The 16,940-nt window shown below is 33.0% G+C and overlaps 2 protein-coding genes across 5 annotated transcripts in view; one reads left to right on the top strand and one right to left on the bottom strand.

The window, feature by feature from the left end:
• The window catches only part of Mon1 (vacuolar fusion protein MON1 homolog), a 35,222-nt gene extending 24,217 nt beyond the window's left edge, over nt 1-11,005 (top strand). Inside the window, 4 exon segments of the mRNA XM_076475342.1 lie at nt 228-348; nt 8,208-8,388; nt 8,391-8,488; nt 10,085-11,005. Coding sequence (XP_076331457.1) covers nt 228-348; nt 8,208-8,388; nt 8,391-8,488; nt 10,085-10,225 — 541 coding nt within the window. The 3' untranslated portion in view covers nt 10,226-11,005.
• The window catches only part of LOC143236784 (dystroglycan 1-like), a 112,447-nt gene continuing 106,099 nt past the window's right edge, over nt 10,593-16,940 (bottom strand). For all 4 annotated transcript variants that reach the window (XM_076475339.1, XM_076475340.1, XM_076475338.1 and 1 more), the window contains exon 4: nt 10,593-16,163. In XM_076475339.1, the coding sequence (XP_076331454.1) occupies nt 13,255-16,163 (2,909 nt within the window). In that variant the 3' untranslated portion in view covers nt 10,593-13,254. The remainder of the gene's footprint in view (nt 16,164-16,940) is intronic.

The following is a 16,940-nucleotide window of genomic DNA, read 5'->3' as shown; positions in this document are numbered from 1 at the left end:
ATGTACCATGACTAGTGACATTATACACCCTAACTTTTTTCTCATCTTCTGATATTTCCAGAAGCTATTGGAATTTCAAATGTTTTATAGATGAGCTTACTAGTGTAGCTTGCTTCGAACTGATTAAATCACTTGTTTTTTGTTTCTTTTAAATGTACGAAGCAGCTAATAACTCTTAATCATTTATTATTACAAATTTTGTAATGCAGTTTTTTTTTACTTAATAGTGGTTTTCTCCATGCCCATGTTTCTTATCTTGATGATAATTGTCCAGCTTGCCTCTTACTCCTCACAGTGGATAAAAACTTGTTTTTTACACTACAGGAATGTCGTCGGAAAATTGTTGAGGTAAAAATATTACAAATAGAAGGTGAATGTACTGGCTTTGCATAAAGAGATAGCTACTTGGATAGCTAGACAGATAGTCTAATAGATATAGATAAATATTTCACATAAACTTAGTTGGAAATTTCACCTGTTTATTTAGCTTTCATAGACAGAAATAGAATTTGTAATATATTTCTAAAGTTCAGAACTTAATTTTTTCAATAAACTATGATTTATTGTAAATAGTTTTAAAAATGAGACTCTTCCCAGTCTCAAAAATACAATAAAATACTGAATAACTTCCTCTACAGGATAAAAGAAAAAAACCTCATGAGACTGGAAACAGTCTCATACTTTCCATGTTTTGATGTGTTTACTGATTCATTTACAGGAGTGTATTGTTGTGCAAAAATCAGACTTCTGTATACTCTTACAAAAAAAATTATCATAATACAGTTTACATATTAAAGAGTTTCACCTTATTTATTGACAAGATTTCTATTAGGTCCATCATCCTTATTAAATCTTTAAATTAAATTTGTTTGATATTTGATTATCTCAATAGATTTATGTACATTCATAAAAATGACACATTTAGGTTGTGCAAAAATAAGTTTTTTTTTCCATTGAATTGTATGTTTGATTTTGATAATATGTTCTGCTGATGGTGAAATAGTAATATTATTATTTTTAACATGTTTTTTGTGTTTGTTCTTTCTGAACTTTATTAAATTTCTTCTTGTTTGTCCTGTGTATAAACTCTTTTCACATTCACATGATATTTTTACATATACCAAATTTTTACAGGAATATCAATTTTAACTTGAGTTATATTACGAGCTTGGTAAACTCTGTTTATTGGTTTATATATTGGAAATATATTTACTTGTTTATTAAATTGATTCATTATTTGACAAGACAAACCAGTTATAAACTGCGGTACTAAATCTTCATTTTACTTTTATCACCTAGTGGTTTTAATTTTATATTTTCATCCTTTTTTGACAGCTCTTTCAACAACATATGAATATATGCAAGTCTACTGAGATATAAATTTAAGATAATAAATAAGGATGATGAAACTGAAGGAAGTGTCAGTAGATGGCATCAAATTCTTTAATATGCAAATTGCAAATTGTGGTGATATCTTCTAAGGGTATAAATAAGTCTGATAACTGCACAACATTACACTCACAAAGGTGATACAGTAAACACATCCAGAAACGTTGTGTGCACAAGACTGTTTCCAATCTCATTGAGGTTTTTTTTAATTTTCTCCTGGACAGTAAGTTATTTAATAATTTTTTGTATTTTTCATACAAGAAACAGTCTCATTTTTAGAAGTATTGTTTATTGAAAAACTTAATTTTTAACTTAGAGCATTTACACAAACCTTAATGAATTTGAAAAAGTTTCAAAATTTTAAACTATTTTAAATTGTCAACTTGTGAAAAATCATGAACAATTTATACATTTTTGGTGATGTGATTATCAGTATTCTTAAAGAAAATAAATATTTTGCTGTGGTAAATGTAGTTTTATTTGATATTTTTTATTATAAAAATGATTTTGGTAGATCAAGATAACAAACCAATGATAATTAGTGAAGTAACTACACATTGACTGTATGCCCCTTCTAACATGTATGATAATCATTCTAAATTTCTACCTAACTCTCTTCAGTTTCAAGCAAATAATTCAAATTTACATAATAATGATAAATGATTTGGTAACTAACATCTAAGAAAAGTGTGTCAAGTATACAGTGTTTCAAAACTTGTGTGTTGTGTCACAAACTTCAACCATGAAAAGAGAGCAAAAGTTACAAATTTAGAGTTTGTGTTGGATTGAGAGTGCAGCATACAGTTTTTGCCATAATGATAAGGGTAATGACACATTATGCATGCATAGTCAACAACTACATCATTGACAGATGTGGTGACAGAGGAGGTTATGTGCATTCTTTGGTAGGAGAGATGAAATAACCCCTATTCTAGTGCAAAGACAATGTTACTAAAATATATGGAAAAGGTCCATATTCTTACCAAGAAATGGTTACTGATATTTTCAAGAACTGGAGAGCATGTGACACAAGAAAGGAGCCAATCTCTTAGTCATTGTTGTTCCCGTATGTTACTTCTTTGCAGTTGTGTGAAGGAAATCATGTAGAGGATAAAAGTAAGAAATAGTTAGACATTTTGTGAATAGATTACTGATGCAGCAGCTACTGTCATGCCTGATATCCTGGTTAACATGCAGATGGAAATTAAATTTTGACTTGGTATCTTGAAGGCCACAAATGAAGTAGATGTGGAGGTGTACTGATGGCAAATGATGTCTGGAAAAAAACTACATACACATGCTCTCCATCCACCACAAACTTAAGTTTATAACTGTTATAATGGTTTAAGATTGTAACATGCCATTTAATTTTTGGACACTGTATTTTTCTAAATATAATTAAATAGTTGTATGTGATATACAATTAAGGATTGGTGAGTACAGTTATTTGGCAATATTTCATTTTATGCACTTTTGCTATAATACTTATTGTTATACTGTCTCTTGAAGAATGCAAATCATTGCTTTCAGATTAGATATTTTGTTTACAAGACAAGAAATTTATAACTTTTGTAAAAAAAAGAAGTTTTATTACAATTTCGTGTGTTTGGTCTGTGTATGATTTATTGGATATTCTGTTCTTTTGTCAAGCTTTCTCCTTCCTTGACATTGCTGACACATTTTGTGGGCTAGCAGTTGTTTGCACCTTACTTTATTTTGGTTTGTTACATGCAAGTACTCTTAGGAGGCTTCCTTTGACCAGATTAGTTGAATATCGTGTTTTATAATGATGTGGAGCTACAGTCTTTTAGTCTTTTTTAATCGTTGCTTTTTTCTCTGATTTCATCAGATTCTTATGCTTTTAATATGGCAATTTTTATGCTCAACTATTTGTTTTTTTGTTGTTTTTTCATTCTGATACTTTATTCTAAGGTTGACATTTTCTACAGGTCTTCCTTTTTGTCAGGTCTGTTTATTAGTACATTATTTCACGTTCTGAGGAAGATTATATGCAGATTCAGTTTCGTAAGGGTTCCACAGTGGTTCAGTGGTAAGTTGACAGTTACCATAATGTTAAAATCTGGGATTTGATTCCCTGTGGTGGACAAAGCATGGATAGCTTATTTTGTAACTTTGCACTAAAACAAACAAAAGCTCCATAAGGTTCACCTTTAGGAAATGTATTGTGAACTCCATCTTTGGCCAGATTCATCTTCATAACTATTCCTATGACAGGCCCTCTTGTCAGCATACATACTTTCTCTTGAATTTTCCAGTTTTAGTACCTGTGACTTTTCTTTTGTTTGTTCATTCTGTCTGCCTCTTTGTGCTTTTCTGTTCTTGAAGCTCCACTCTGTATTCTTCTCTCAAGGTTGGCTTTTCAACCTGTAGCCATTCTTACTTTTACTCATTTATCCCAATTAGATCGTTAAATATCGTTAAAGATATTTAATCTTTCTGTACCTCTGAAATTATTTCTGCTTCATGTTTTTGAGTTGTACTTTCTCTTTTCAGTATGTTAATTGTCTATTCCTCTTTGCCATGTGTTTCTGTTTTATTTTTTTCACTTAAAGAAGATCTGATGAAACTTTGTAGAATGGACAGCAACTGCCTGTTGTGGAGACACAAGTGTAGAAGACGAAGTTTCAAAAGTCTTCTGCCTTTTGTCTTCAAGTCAGTGTATGTGCAAATGCAAACTAACGTGGCAGGGGTTTAGTTTAGAGAGAGAGAAATCAGAAGAAAAACTGATGAACTGTGACGGTGGTATACATGGAAACTGTTAGCTGCGGTCTTGTAGATCAAGTGGTAACTTCGTCATGAACTTGTTTTCACACAAGTGAAAAACGTGGTCTAGGTGATAGAACAACTGGCTATTCTTCAGTGAGTTGTTTTTCGCTGGTCTGTGATGCTTTGTTTCTTCTTGTGATTTTGGTTTGAGTTTTCTGAGTGATGGTAGTTTGTTTTTCAGTTTGAACTGTCGCGTCGATGGTTATCTTGGTAATGGTTTGAGTCTGGCCAGTTGTTGAATTCTGTGGAACTGGGATTGAAGTCTGGCATGATCTGTCCTCTTTCTTTCTTGGACTGCTGAAACTTGGCATGTTGCTAACCTAACAGAAGGAGTTGACGTCTTCTGGGACGAGTTATCTGTATCTGTCTTCGTGTTTCTTCTGGTTAGATCTGGCCTCAGCGGTATTTTTGTAATTTCTCATTGGAAGTTGTCCGTTGGTTGTTTGTGATGTCTGGGTGCTTTGTTTGACCATGTGTTGAATGGTTGTCCATGTGGGCGTTTGGCTCTAAAGTGGAATATGTGATAATAACAGCCGTCACGTAAAATACAGTCAGCACTGTACTTCGACGTTGTCACTATCTTTATGAAGTATGTAAGAAGGTTAGTGTTTTTAGAAAAAATTCGATGAACAGCATATACATTGGCTTGGATTTGAGGTTCTTTGGCTTGTTTGACTTCTTCTGGTTGTATTGATGGGTCGACGCCCCTGAGGAATACTGAATAAAGACTGACTGGACTTTTAGTAGGGGAACAACTTACATTAAATTCGGTGTTCCATGGCTGGCACAGATAAATTTGGTCTGCGGTAGTGGCGGGTTGGATGAGAATTCCGCCCCGGCGTAAGATTCGGGTCCTGGACGGTTCAATGGTTGCCCCTGGCTTGGCTTGGGTGATCAACGTGGCGACTTGAAGAGGCACCGTCGATGATTACTGGCGGTACTTATGGCCTAACTAGCATGGATGAACGTTTCGTCTTAAAAAGTATGTTGGCAGAAATATCAGCACGTCTGACTTGCTCAGTGACTAGCTCTGGACTCAATTCTACTCTGTGTCTCCTCGACCCCAGTGTAAGTGTAGGTGCTGATGGTCTTTTATAGTGTCCTGGTGGATTGTGGAGAGTGTGTTGTGATTGGTTGGATTATCACTGTTTCTGATTGGAGGAGAGATTTTCTATAGATTCAACCAATGGCAGCCACAGGTTACTCACCTCTAATCTGGAATCTCTGTTAAGTGAAGGTTTAATAGTGTTAATACAAAATGATTTTGATTTTTCTTGCCTTCCAGAATTTGTCTCTGTTGATGATTTTAGTTTTCTCTCAGTTTATTCTGTGTCTAGTTGACATGGCATGCTCTGCAATGGCTGAATTTTGTGTTTTCATGAGTCTTGTACAATCTTTATGTTGTTTTATTCTTGTTGCAAGTTTTCTTCCCATTTCTCCAATGTATGTATCATTGCAGGAACATGGAATTTCATAGATGATGTTTTTGAGATTCTCTTTGGTAGGTCGCTGTTTTTTTTTGTTGTTTTTTTTACCAGAATGGACCTTAAGGTATTGTAGGATTTCCACTGGACTTCTATGTTGAAATTTTTGGCTATGCATTTGAGTTTTTCATTGAAATATTGTAGGTTTGTTAAGTAAATGGTCATAACTTTCTGTTGTGGTCATCTTCAAGGAGTTTTTGATGAAGGAGGAGATGTAACTATTCTGTTTAAAACTCTATGATCTTTTGGCATTTTGTTTCAATAGATGCACTTCATTCTTTTTTATAAGAATAACCTGGTTTTGCCTATTGTTCCCTATTTCTTAAGAGACAATATCTACCATGATTTTGGTTTTGGCCATCTTAGCAGAAATGTAGAACTTTTAATCATTTTTACTATATTTGATTTGGAATCTATGACAAATCTGGTGTTTGCTAGAAATAGATCTTGGCTGTCCTAATACCATGAACTTCACAATAGCAGGGTTTCCTCTGACTTTATTTTTTTTGCTATCACTTTCACCTAATGAATTTTTCAAACATAAAAAATTAAGTTAGTTTTATATGTCATTTCTCACTGTATTTGAATAATTTTTAATTTTTGGGAAATGGTATTTTGAATTTCTTTCAAGTTACATGAGTACTACCTTGTGTTAGCCATCCCTAATTTAACAGTGTAAAACTAGAGGGAAGGCAGCTAGCTATTACCACTCATTGCCAAGTTATGGGCTACTCTTACTAATAGACAGTGGGATTGACCATTGAATTAAAATCTTCCTATGGCTGAAAGAGGTGAGCATCTTTGGTGTGATGGGGAATCGAACACACAGCTCTCATATTGTGAATCAAGTCAAGCACCCTAGCCACACCAGGACCTCTTTATAGCATAATTCATGAAAGAAAATGGTAAACGATGCTATTATTGATTGTTTAAAAAAAAATTCTTCCCATTGCAAAGACTGTCTTTAAATTTACAGTCACTGCTTGAGAACATATTATCCTTGTCTTAGTTTTTTGAACATTTTGATTGCCATGTTTGTTTTATGATATCATAGGAAACTATTTCATCATTTATTAATGAAACACAAATTTGGAAACAGCTCTAAAGAAAGTTTAGATGTGACTTGATTATGTAAAGTGGTTTGAGCAATATTTTATGATTTCATAGGAAGGTTGATAGTTGGAGCTCTTAAGGCATTAAGTGGGACATTTTGAGGACATAGAAATTGAGAATTGTTTGTAATGGCAAAATAATCTGATGAATCAAATCATTATTTATTGTTTTTAGGTTCATCATTTTCAAATATGTGTAAATAAATTGGCTAACTGGCTCCTTGCATTTTGAATAATATCATTACTAGTGATAGTAAGACATTTTGATTTATACAAGATGAATGGACTAATTGTTTATTTAAATAGTAATAAAATGCCCTCTTCCTAGTTATCTCAACATTAGTGATTTGCCAAGTAGGAAATCTTAAAATACCAACTACCACTGAAAACATTGGGTAGTCATGTTTGAAGCATCAAGATCTTTGTTATAGATCCAACTGGTTATACAAAAAGAGCTTTCACTAGGTATGCATTTACTTGAAAAACCCTTTTATTATTCTAAAAAAATGAACCTAGTTTGGTGTTTATGCATCCCCTAGTGCCTGTTGCCTCTTTCAGTTCATAAGTAGTTTCGAGACATTTGTCACTGGACTAAATGTAAAAGTAACCAGGATAATCTATATGTTGAAGGATGAGTTTGTTTGCACCCTGAGCCTAGTGTGCTAATTTTAACCAAACTTTGTATGTAAACATTATGACCTAAGGTAGTCAAAATTGAACATAAGGCTGTTGTTTAATTACTCTCAGGCTATGTTGAACATTCTAAAGGGATTCTTTGTCAGAGCATGAAAGTTGTTGGATTGTTTATCAAAAACCATCCTTTTCTCATGGTTAGTGAAATGTAGGAAGTTCAAGTGGGGTATCAACTCAAACTATTTTATTTGTTGGTAGAAGAACAACAAGTTGCAAATGTTATTTATGAAGAAGCTTAGTTTTAAAATGTTGAAATAAACTTTATGTTCAAAATATATAATTGTTGTTAAAGTTTAAATGTTCCCCATCAGTTGACAGGTGTTTCAGCTTGTCTTGAATATATGCTTTAATCCTAAGACCATAGCTATATATTACAGTGTTTTTAAAGTTCTTTGACTTTCTCTTTGCCAGAGTATTGTATAAGTTATGTTTATTATAGAGACATTCTTTTCTTGTCTAACTGTTTCATTGAGGTATTATTAAACATGTAGACAAAAGTTTTTTTAGAGAAGAAAAATCCTATAATTGTCAAGACTATATAACAGTAAATTACAAAATTATCAGTGGTATGAGAAATATTTACATGAACAGCATATCTTTTTTAATAAAAACTTTATTTCAAATATAAGGTACATTTTCAAATGGTTCTATTTTTCTCCTTGTATAGACTGCTCCTAGATCTTGTTTTTCATAACATTTATGCATTCAGAAGAACTATGCATTTTCTTGTTACATTTTATAGAGACTACATCGTTATAACTGTTTAGAAGCCATAAATGCATCTTTAGAGTCTGAGGGTTATGCTGTAAGTGAAGTAGGACTGCCTGATCTTCGTCACTTTATTTACAAGTCAAAGTCTGCTGCCCAGTTTACTGAGCCTCGCTTAGAAGCTCCATATGTGAGTAGCAAAGATCAAACTAATCTTTTGGACTGTACCAGTATCTACATCATCGCATGTACAATTCTGCAAGACCTCTTAAGATCCTGTTCTATGTGGGTCAGAAAGAAATCATGTTAAGTTGGGTGAGTTCTTTATATTTTGTGGTATGTTATATTAGTGTATATATATATATATATATATATATTTTATCTATGACTCCAAATTCAAGACAGTCATAGTTGAAAACGGTTTACTCTAACTCTGATGTGGAGGGAAATAAAGCTGATGAAAATCACTGTGGCACAAATGTTATTAAAGCAACTTGCTAATATAAATAGCATTTTAAAGGGTCACATGAGGACTGGATACAGCAGGTGTAGATTGTTTAACACATCCTCTTTACTTTCACTTGAATTATAGAACTAAGTATTTCTAAGTTTATTCTTGACTTATTTTAATTTGTTAAAGCACATTGTTGACCATTCAACCTCTAATTTCTGTGTAAATTAAAGAGTAACCTGTGTGCATATAAGGATGATACACCATACCTGTAAAGTAGGGGGCAGATAATACTATGTACTGCAAAGCAAAAACTATGTGGGGAATGGATCTATCAGTTCTCTGGACTATGTCTCTCGAGCTATGTGATAAAGGTGACAACTGTACAAAACTTGGACACTGTATTGTGCATTTTTGGTGATGTTATATATGTTTCTTCAAACCACTTATAGAAAAAATACAAACCATAAAGTTAGATAAGGATATTTATTGGAGTCAAGCTTGTGAGCAATATAAGATATATGGAAGGACACAATGCTCTCGTACTGATATTTTAGTGAGGGAAAAGTGCCCCAACAACTTGCTTTTTCAGGGATATGAAATGTAGCACTTTTGCAGTCAATGTTGGTGTAGGTTAATAATGAATGGCAGAATTTCATTTCAGTTACCTGAGTACTGTGACATGCATTAATTGTATTAAGCTCCCCCCCCAACTCCAAATTCAAGCAAAAGGTTGCTACAGTTTATTAGTAAGATTAAGGTGAAATAGAAGGATGTGTACTATACAAGAATTAGTCCATTTCCTCATCATTCTGGGTTGTAGCAATTTCAGAAAACATTTGCTAGTGTACAATTCATGTCATTGTTATAACAGTGTACATGCGAACACTTGGAGCAGTTGTAAATTACCTAAATGTACATCCAAAGAAACCAATTTATGATGCCTGTGTATTGCAGGAAATTGCTTTCCTATCCTCGAATTGAATATCAAACAAATATGCTCATGGGACAGCTCATCAGTCAGTGATTAAATTCAGAAACTTCATGTGTTTCTTGTTACCATCTGATCGAAGAGTAAAAGTAGAGCTGAGGCTATTAATTTTACTGTAAGACTTATCCTGATGCAATATTTCATCTCCAACCATGTTAAGATAGCATTTGAGTACTTTATCTCATTGATTTTCATATCTATATACAGCTACAAAAACTTTAATTTCATTGTAGTCTCATTCTTTATTGTGAATGTTGGATTCCATCTTTAGTGTGTTCTCTATTTTTGTCTGGGTATATTATGTAATTTAATTTTTTAAGAAGGAAGATTTAAAACCTTGGAAAATAACTTAAGGTGTTTTAATATTTGAAATATCACCAATCCCTGCTGGTTCATTTAGGAAATGAACAGAGTAGCTGTTGGGGTTTTTGCTTGTACATGTAATTTCATTATATTAAATCTCTTTCAGCACATGGCTGGGTTTGAACTGTATGCTGCTTTTGAACCTATGGTGACCAAGTTTACAGCAGTTAACACAATGAACAAATTAGTAAGATGGATTAAGAAAGAGGAAGATCGTCTATTTATTATGAATGCTCCAACAATTTAATCTTAAGATATTTAAGCTCTGTGGGTAGAACTATATACATATACATTTGGTGAAGCATTATTATAGTGGATGTTAAAAATATCCTTGAAGCTGACTTAGAAAATGTATCATTTGGCAGTGAAATCAAGGTCCTTTTTCATTACCCACATAAGACAAAGTTATGTGTCAGGCTTATACAGAGTGGAACCGAAAGTTTGGTTTACCTTGCACACCCTGCTCTATTGTGGTGAGACTTACAATATCCAAAAACATAAAGTTTTAATTTAAGAACTACTCTAGTATGCAAATGATTTGTAGTGGTTGATTTAACAATTACCATGTGACCACCTTGAAAGGAGTAGAACTGACTTGCAAATACAACTTTGGATAATTTTGGAGGATTTATTTTTCCTGAACACAAAAAATCCTTATAAGAACAAGATCTCTGTTAAAATAACTTTATGGAAACAAACACTGGTTCAGATTTTTTTTTTCCCACATGGGAAGCTGCTAAGTGTTTATTCCTTTGGTTGTAGATAAAAAATGTACACATGTAAGAGATCTACATATTAATTTTCCTTCTTTTTTGTGGGAAACACAAGGTCCAATGGGTAACTAATCATGTAACAAAATGTAAAAGAACAGCCTTGTTATTTGGTAAACTCTGAATCATTATAATTATATTTAACTCTCAACAGCTGCCAGTAATAAATGTGCAGAAGGTTCAAAACAAGTCAAATACCTTACTCAAACAATGTAAAAATTAAAAAAAAATAAAGTTTATGGATTTAAACTAAGAAATGAATTTTATTTTTGTATGGTAAACATCTCATCAATAACTGCCAAACCAGAGAAGATTCAAATCACATTGTTCTCTCTAGATCAGCCCTGCTAATGTGACTGATAAAAATTACATGTTAGTAGTGGCCATAAAAAAAAAACACATAAGAATTAATCATAAATCAAAGGCACAGGAACCTGTGAAGTGGTAATTAACTTTACAAGTGTAACTTTTTACTATGAATATTAAATATATAACTTATGTATTATACCTTGAATAGTGTTAAAGTTTAGTCTATAGTACACCTTCAAGACTTACTTCCCCATTGTTTCAATATGTGACACTGTAAAACTTTTCTAAACAAAATGTTATGAAAATGCCTTTTTACATGTACATACAAGTTTCTCTTACTTCAGATATAGCATAATCAGCATTAAAAAACTAACTTAACCTAACGTGTATGCTCGTTGGTAGTTGCCGATTAACTGGAAGCAAGGACAGATTACTTATGAAGTAAAACTATTAACATCAAATTTATATTGTGCTTCCAAGTCAGTTGAGTTAATTTTAAATGCATATTTGAGGTTGATTCCTTTAGAATCATGCTGACAAGAATGGTTAACTTTACTTGCTTTACTTACTAATTCCAGAATAAGTAATCTTCCTGGGAACTTAAAGTATCTCAAAATAATTTTGTACTGTCAAATATCTTGCACATTTAATGTATTAAAATATTTGTTTTCTGATATTTTTGGCTCATGACTAAGTTAAAGGCCAATTTTATTTTACATTTTATACAATTTACTTTATTAGTGTAACAATATTCTATCAGCAAGTTTTGGTATTATAAAATTCAAGTAGCTTACTTACTGGAAAAAAAACTGATCTTGATTTGAAGCAAATAAAAACTTGAATTTTAATATAGTTTTTCTACTTAAGTATTTTTGATTCATATATCAAACTACACTTCAAAGCTTGAAATTAACTTTACAACTAAGAAAATTTGGCAGTAGGTATAAATTAAAATTACTGATCACATGTAACAATTGCTCAGTTATCTTTAACCTGCTTGAGACTTAAATTACTAAAAATTGCTAGCAAACTTAAGAATTATTAGAAATATCAGTTCATAGAAATACTCCTGTTGTTGAACTGAAAGTCTAATGAAGATTTCAGAATAGTCCTACCAAAAACTTCAATAAATAAGTAGAATCCCAAACCAGTTTGTAAATTTCACTTAGAGAAAAATTTCAAGATTTAGTTATTCTACAAAAACCAAATGAAGCTAAGTTGTTACTGACATACAGAACATATTTAACTTTAAATATTATTTATTAGTATATAACTTTGCAAATACTACTAATCATATTGTAAGTTTCAGCATGAAAACATTATGAAATATGTGCACACACACACACAAACTTTGATTAATCATATGAACAAGACCTTACACTATTGTTAAACATTTGTTTAACATTTATAAAATACATAAGGATAAGCTCCATAATCTAGTAAACACTACCAGTACCATTTAAAATAACTTTAGTATTTTAGACAGAAGACTATCTATAATAGTTATTTATCAGTCTGTGACAAAGATGCTTCTAAGATACAAGATTTAAAGATACTATGCAGTATGTTAAAAATACAAAAATAGTATCAAAAGGTGACTTGTTTTCTGGACAATTTAAATTTTTTCATATTTTCAAATTCTCTGACAAATAGAAAGTACAAATGGCACTGAATAACACTTTAACAACACAATGAAAGCAATACTACTTTGACAGTAAAACAGTAATGAAAGTAACAATATTTTTCACTGATAATACAACTAATTTGGATTTTAAACAAGGAGATAAAGCTGTCTATACACCCATTGTCAAAGTTCACTTTTTCCCATGCTGCATGACCTAAGATAATTTTTCTCCCTTTATTTTCTCCTTGCAAAATGTTTTAGTAGTTGTAATGCATCCATTACTTGATTATTAATACCTTTCCTCAGCATATATCTGACACTAGATCATTCTTCTTCTACATCAAATAGAAGCAATAGAAAAATTAGATATTTTATTGTCTGTGAACTCAACATCAAAAGAATATTATAAAAGTTCTGTGAATACTAGAAACAAGCTGAACAAAATAATGAGAAACTGACACAGAAACAGATGCGTCACTGTAAAAACAAAACATAAGATCTGGCACTTCCAACCAATGCTATAGTTCAGTATTGTCAAAAGTTAGGAGAAAAGCACAATGGTTTAAGTAAGCATTAAGGAGGAACATAAGGTGGAGGCTGCCTGTATGTTGGTGCTGTCTTTGGTCGGGTATTTTTACTGTCTCTGTTTGTGGTAAAGGGAGGTGGTGGGTGATACAGTGGGGAAGAGCTTGAATCAGGACTAGCTTCTGAGTTTTTAGGAAGAAGAGGAATGTGTTGAGCAGCTTCCTCTGCAGCCTTCCCATTCTCTGGACTGGACAGAGGTGGCTTCTCTTCTTTCATTATGGAAGGTGATTTGGCAGGTTTTGGTTTATCATCAAGTTCATCTGCAAAAATAATGGGTACACCTTTGTTCATAAAAGAGCTACTATCCTCCATTTTCATTTTTCCTTTTCGTCTTCGACGGTACAAAAAGCAAGCAACCATAGCTGCAATAATAAGCATGATTACTATAACAACAGCAGGAATGACAGTAGTAATATAAATATCATCATCTGTAACTGCTGGCTCATCTAGGGGTTGTTGAGGTCTCACAGAGGTAGAGATAGGAGTAAAAACACCTATACATGCACCTTGTGGATCAACATTAACCTGATCAATTATGAACTCTGGGCCCATTTTCTGAATAAATCTTTCTGATACTGTTTTGTTTAACACAAGTATGTGACTAATAAGTTCACTTATCATGTCTTCTGGGCAGGGATCTGATGGAAGAGTATTGTTAGTCCATTTGTATACAACTGAGCCATTGGTAATAGATAATACTTTTAAGTATTGAGGATTAGGATCTCCAAAAACATTTGCAAGTTTATGGGCAATAAGTATCTTTTTACTTGTATCTTGGTTTATCTCCTCAAAGTCTGTATCAATATGTATATTAAATTCTACACTGTTTTCTTTGTGGGCTATTGATTCTACAGTAACAACAAAAACATCGCTGACTTCTTTTCCTTCTTTATCAAGTGCAATAAGCTGATACTCATGACTTCCAATGTTTTCTTCAAAAGGAAGACCAAATATTTCCTGTGAATCTGGATTAAATTGAATCCAGGATGATTTTGCAAGCTCTTTGTTGTCAGATGTTAAAAGTGACAGTTGGAGATTAGTAGTGTTGCCATCCTCAATATCATAAAAAGTATTTTCTGGAATTGTAAACTCAAGTATTTCTCCCACTTTGATTTTAACAGTGTCAACTGGGTTTTGTAATCTTGGTGAAAAATTGGTGTCTGTGGGACTTGGTGGTAGGTCACATATTCCATGAAAGTTGACATCCACCTTCTGTATGTTGAATTCTGGCTTCATTGTTTTCCTCAGAAGCTTTGATGGACGATCTCTATCATTAGCAACAAGCTTCCTCATTAATATATCAATACCTTCCTGTGGACAAGGGTAATTTGGAAGTGAGAAGTTTGTCCAAGTCAGAGATGGAGGCTCTTGGGTTACTGACTGGACAGAAATATGAGTAGTATCTTCATCACCAAACACTTTTGCAAGTTTGTTAACTACTTCTATTTCCCAGTCAATGTTAATAATATACCTCCATTTCTCATATTTTAGAACCATTGTAAATTCATGATGGAGACCTAATTGTGATGGATCTTCCAACACTTGAATCTGAAATTGGTCAAATGTTGACATCCCATGGCTGTCCATGGCTTCCAAAATAAAATCATGCTTGCCAATGTTTTGTGCAAGGGGGAGGGCATACAGTTTCTGTCTTTCAGGATCAAACTGGATCCACAGTGATGGTGAAACTTCCATTCTTTTTACTGTCATGAACATTAACTTTAGGTTCCTAGTGCTACCATCTTCATAATCTGAGAAAGTGTCTTCAGGTATCTTCCAACTCCATACTTGACCAGTATACAGCTGCAACTTTTTAATGTGATTTTGAACTGTTGGTTTGTAGTTAACTGGTATAATTGGCTTTTTAGTTGGCTTTTCTGGTATGTACGTTTTAGTGGGTTGGATGAAAGATGATTCAGCTACTGGAGAAAGAACAATTGTTTCTGTTGGCATTGAGAGTTCTGTATCTGACATTACTGGAGATGAGAGAAGAGTATCTATAGGAGTCATTTCTTCTAGTTGGCTTCTGCTTGGTTGCAACTCTTCTGCGACAGATGGAGAGAAATAAATAGTTGGTCTTTCTGGTTGAAAAACAGGTGTCATCATGGGAGAGTACAATCTAGTTGTGGGCAAATGATGATAGTAATGTGTTAAAGATGGTGACATCTGACCACCACTTCTATAATTTCTTTGTCCTGCCTCACTAAAGTCTTCTCCATGGTGGTGTCTATGTCGATGTGATGGTAACACAAAAGTTGGAGATGCCATTGTAGGAATTACTCGTGATTCTGGAACTTCTGTTTCCTCTGAAGGGTCCTCTGGGCTATCTATTTCTGAGAACGTTGGCCATTTGGTAGGAAGAGGTACTTCTGGGACAGGAGTTCCTCTCAGATTCACTTCCCTTCTCTCCCGGTGGATCTCAAGTGGCTGCTGGTTAACTACATTCCAACCAATAATTGAATAACCTAGCAGAGTTCCTAGGGATCCATTTGCAGCTAACAATTCTAACTCTGAAATTTTGCTCTTATGGGATGGGCTAATAATACCAAAACATCCAACCTGCCATTGAAAGGCTACTCCTGCTTTTTGTCTATTTTTGACTGTTCCTTGTCCTACCAACAAGGCTGATTCATCAAAAACCTTCCATTCTGTGGTAAGAGGAGAGATTTTTATAATATCACCCAATATTCCAGTAATTGAAGCAAGTTTAGAAACAACATCTACACGTTGTGTAGAAGTTAGGTCACTGAAGTTGGAATCAACAAAGACAGATGCGACAGTGATGGACTCACCCTTGGGACAGTGGAAAAATTCTGAACCAAGGTGAACTGATGAGAAGTGAGGCAACTCTGGTACTACTTCAATGGAGAATATATCCTTCCCAACAGAAGGGTATCCTAAAGATACAAGAACTACAAATTAGATATATATACTACTTGTCATATTGTATCTTCTATCACAGGAAAATAATGCAAAATCCAAACATTTTTCACTATACTTTCCTACTTACTCTAAGCAGGTTTCTAGAAAAATAATATAATAAGTAGAAAAGTAAGGAGTTTTTGAAAGATTCATGCTAACACAAATGGGACAGTAAATACTCTGGTAACAAGAATAATGATGTGGAAGCAATGATTGATATAAGGATCATGTTAGATAAATACTTAAAAACCAAGTTAGATGCCTTATTTAACATCCAAATTATATAGAGTAATGTTCCCTAATTTCAAATTTACACACATAGTTGTAAATGTTAAACTTGAATCCAACTTACTGAATCCAAAACTTGAGCATGATAAAATGAATAATGCATACATATTACATTTCTTTGATCTAACAATTTATTTTAATTCTTTCATTAATAAAAAGCTGAAGATAACAATTTCAGGCTTTTTAATGTTATTAAAGCATGGAGAAAATTGTGTGCATGTGTGTGGCATTTTTATCAATCAAAATTATATATACCTAGCTTCTGTATAATTACAAGTTTTTTACAACTTCTTACAAAATGTGAATGGTTACATAACTCATTATTAGCAACCTAATTTCAAAATTCCATGGAAATTTTTTTTCATTTATCAAAAGATAGCATTCCTTTACATCTCAGAATGGCTGGGATTGGTATTAACACCTTTACTGATAAGCAGAAAATGTTTTGGCCTTCCTAAGTTGTC

The sequence above is a fragment of the Tachypleus tridentatus genome, chromosome 13 (assembly GCF_004210375.1).
Source record: "Tachypleus tridentatus isolate NWPU-2018 chromosome 13, ASM421037v1, whole genome shotgun sequence".
NCBI lineage: Eukaryota > Metazoa > Arthropoda > Merostomata > Xiphosura > Limulidae > Tachypleus > Tachypleus tridentatus.
The sequence above is the reverse complement of the archived record's forward strand: the minus strand, read 5'-3'. Positions and strand labels throughout refer to the sequence as shown.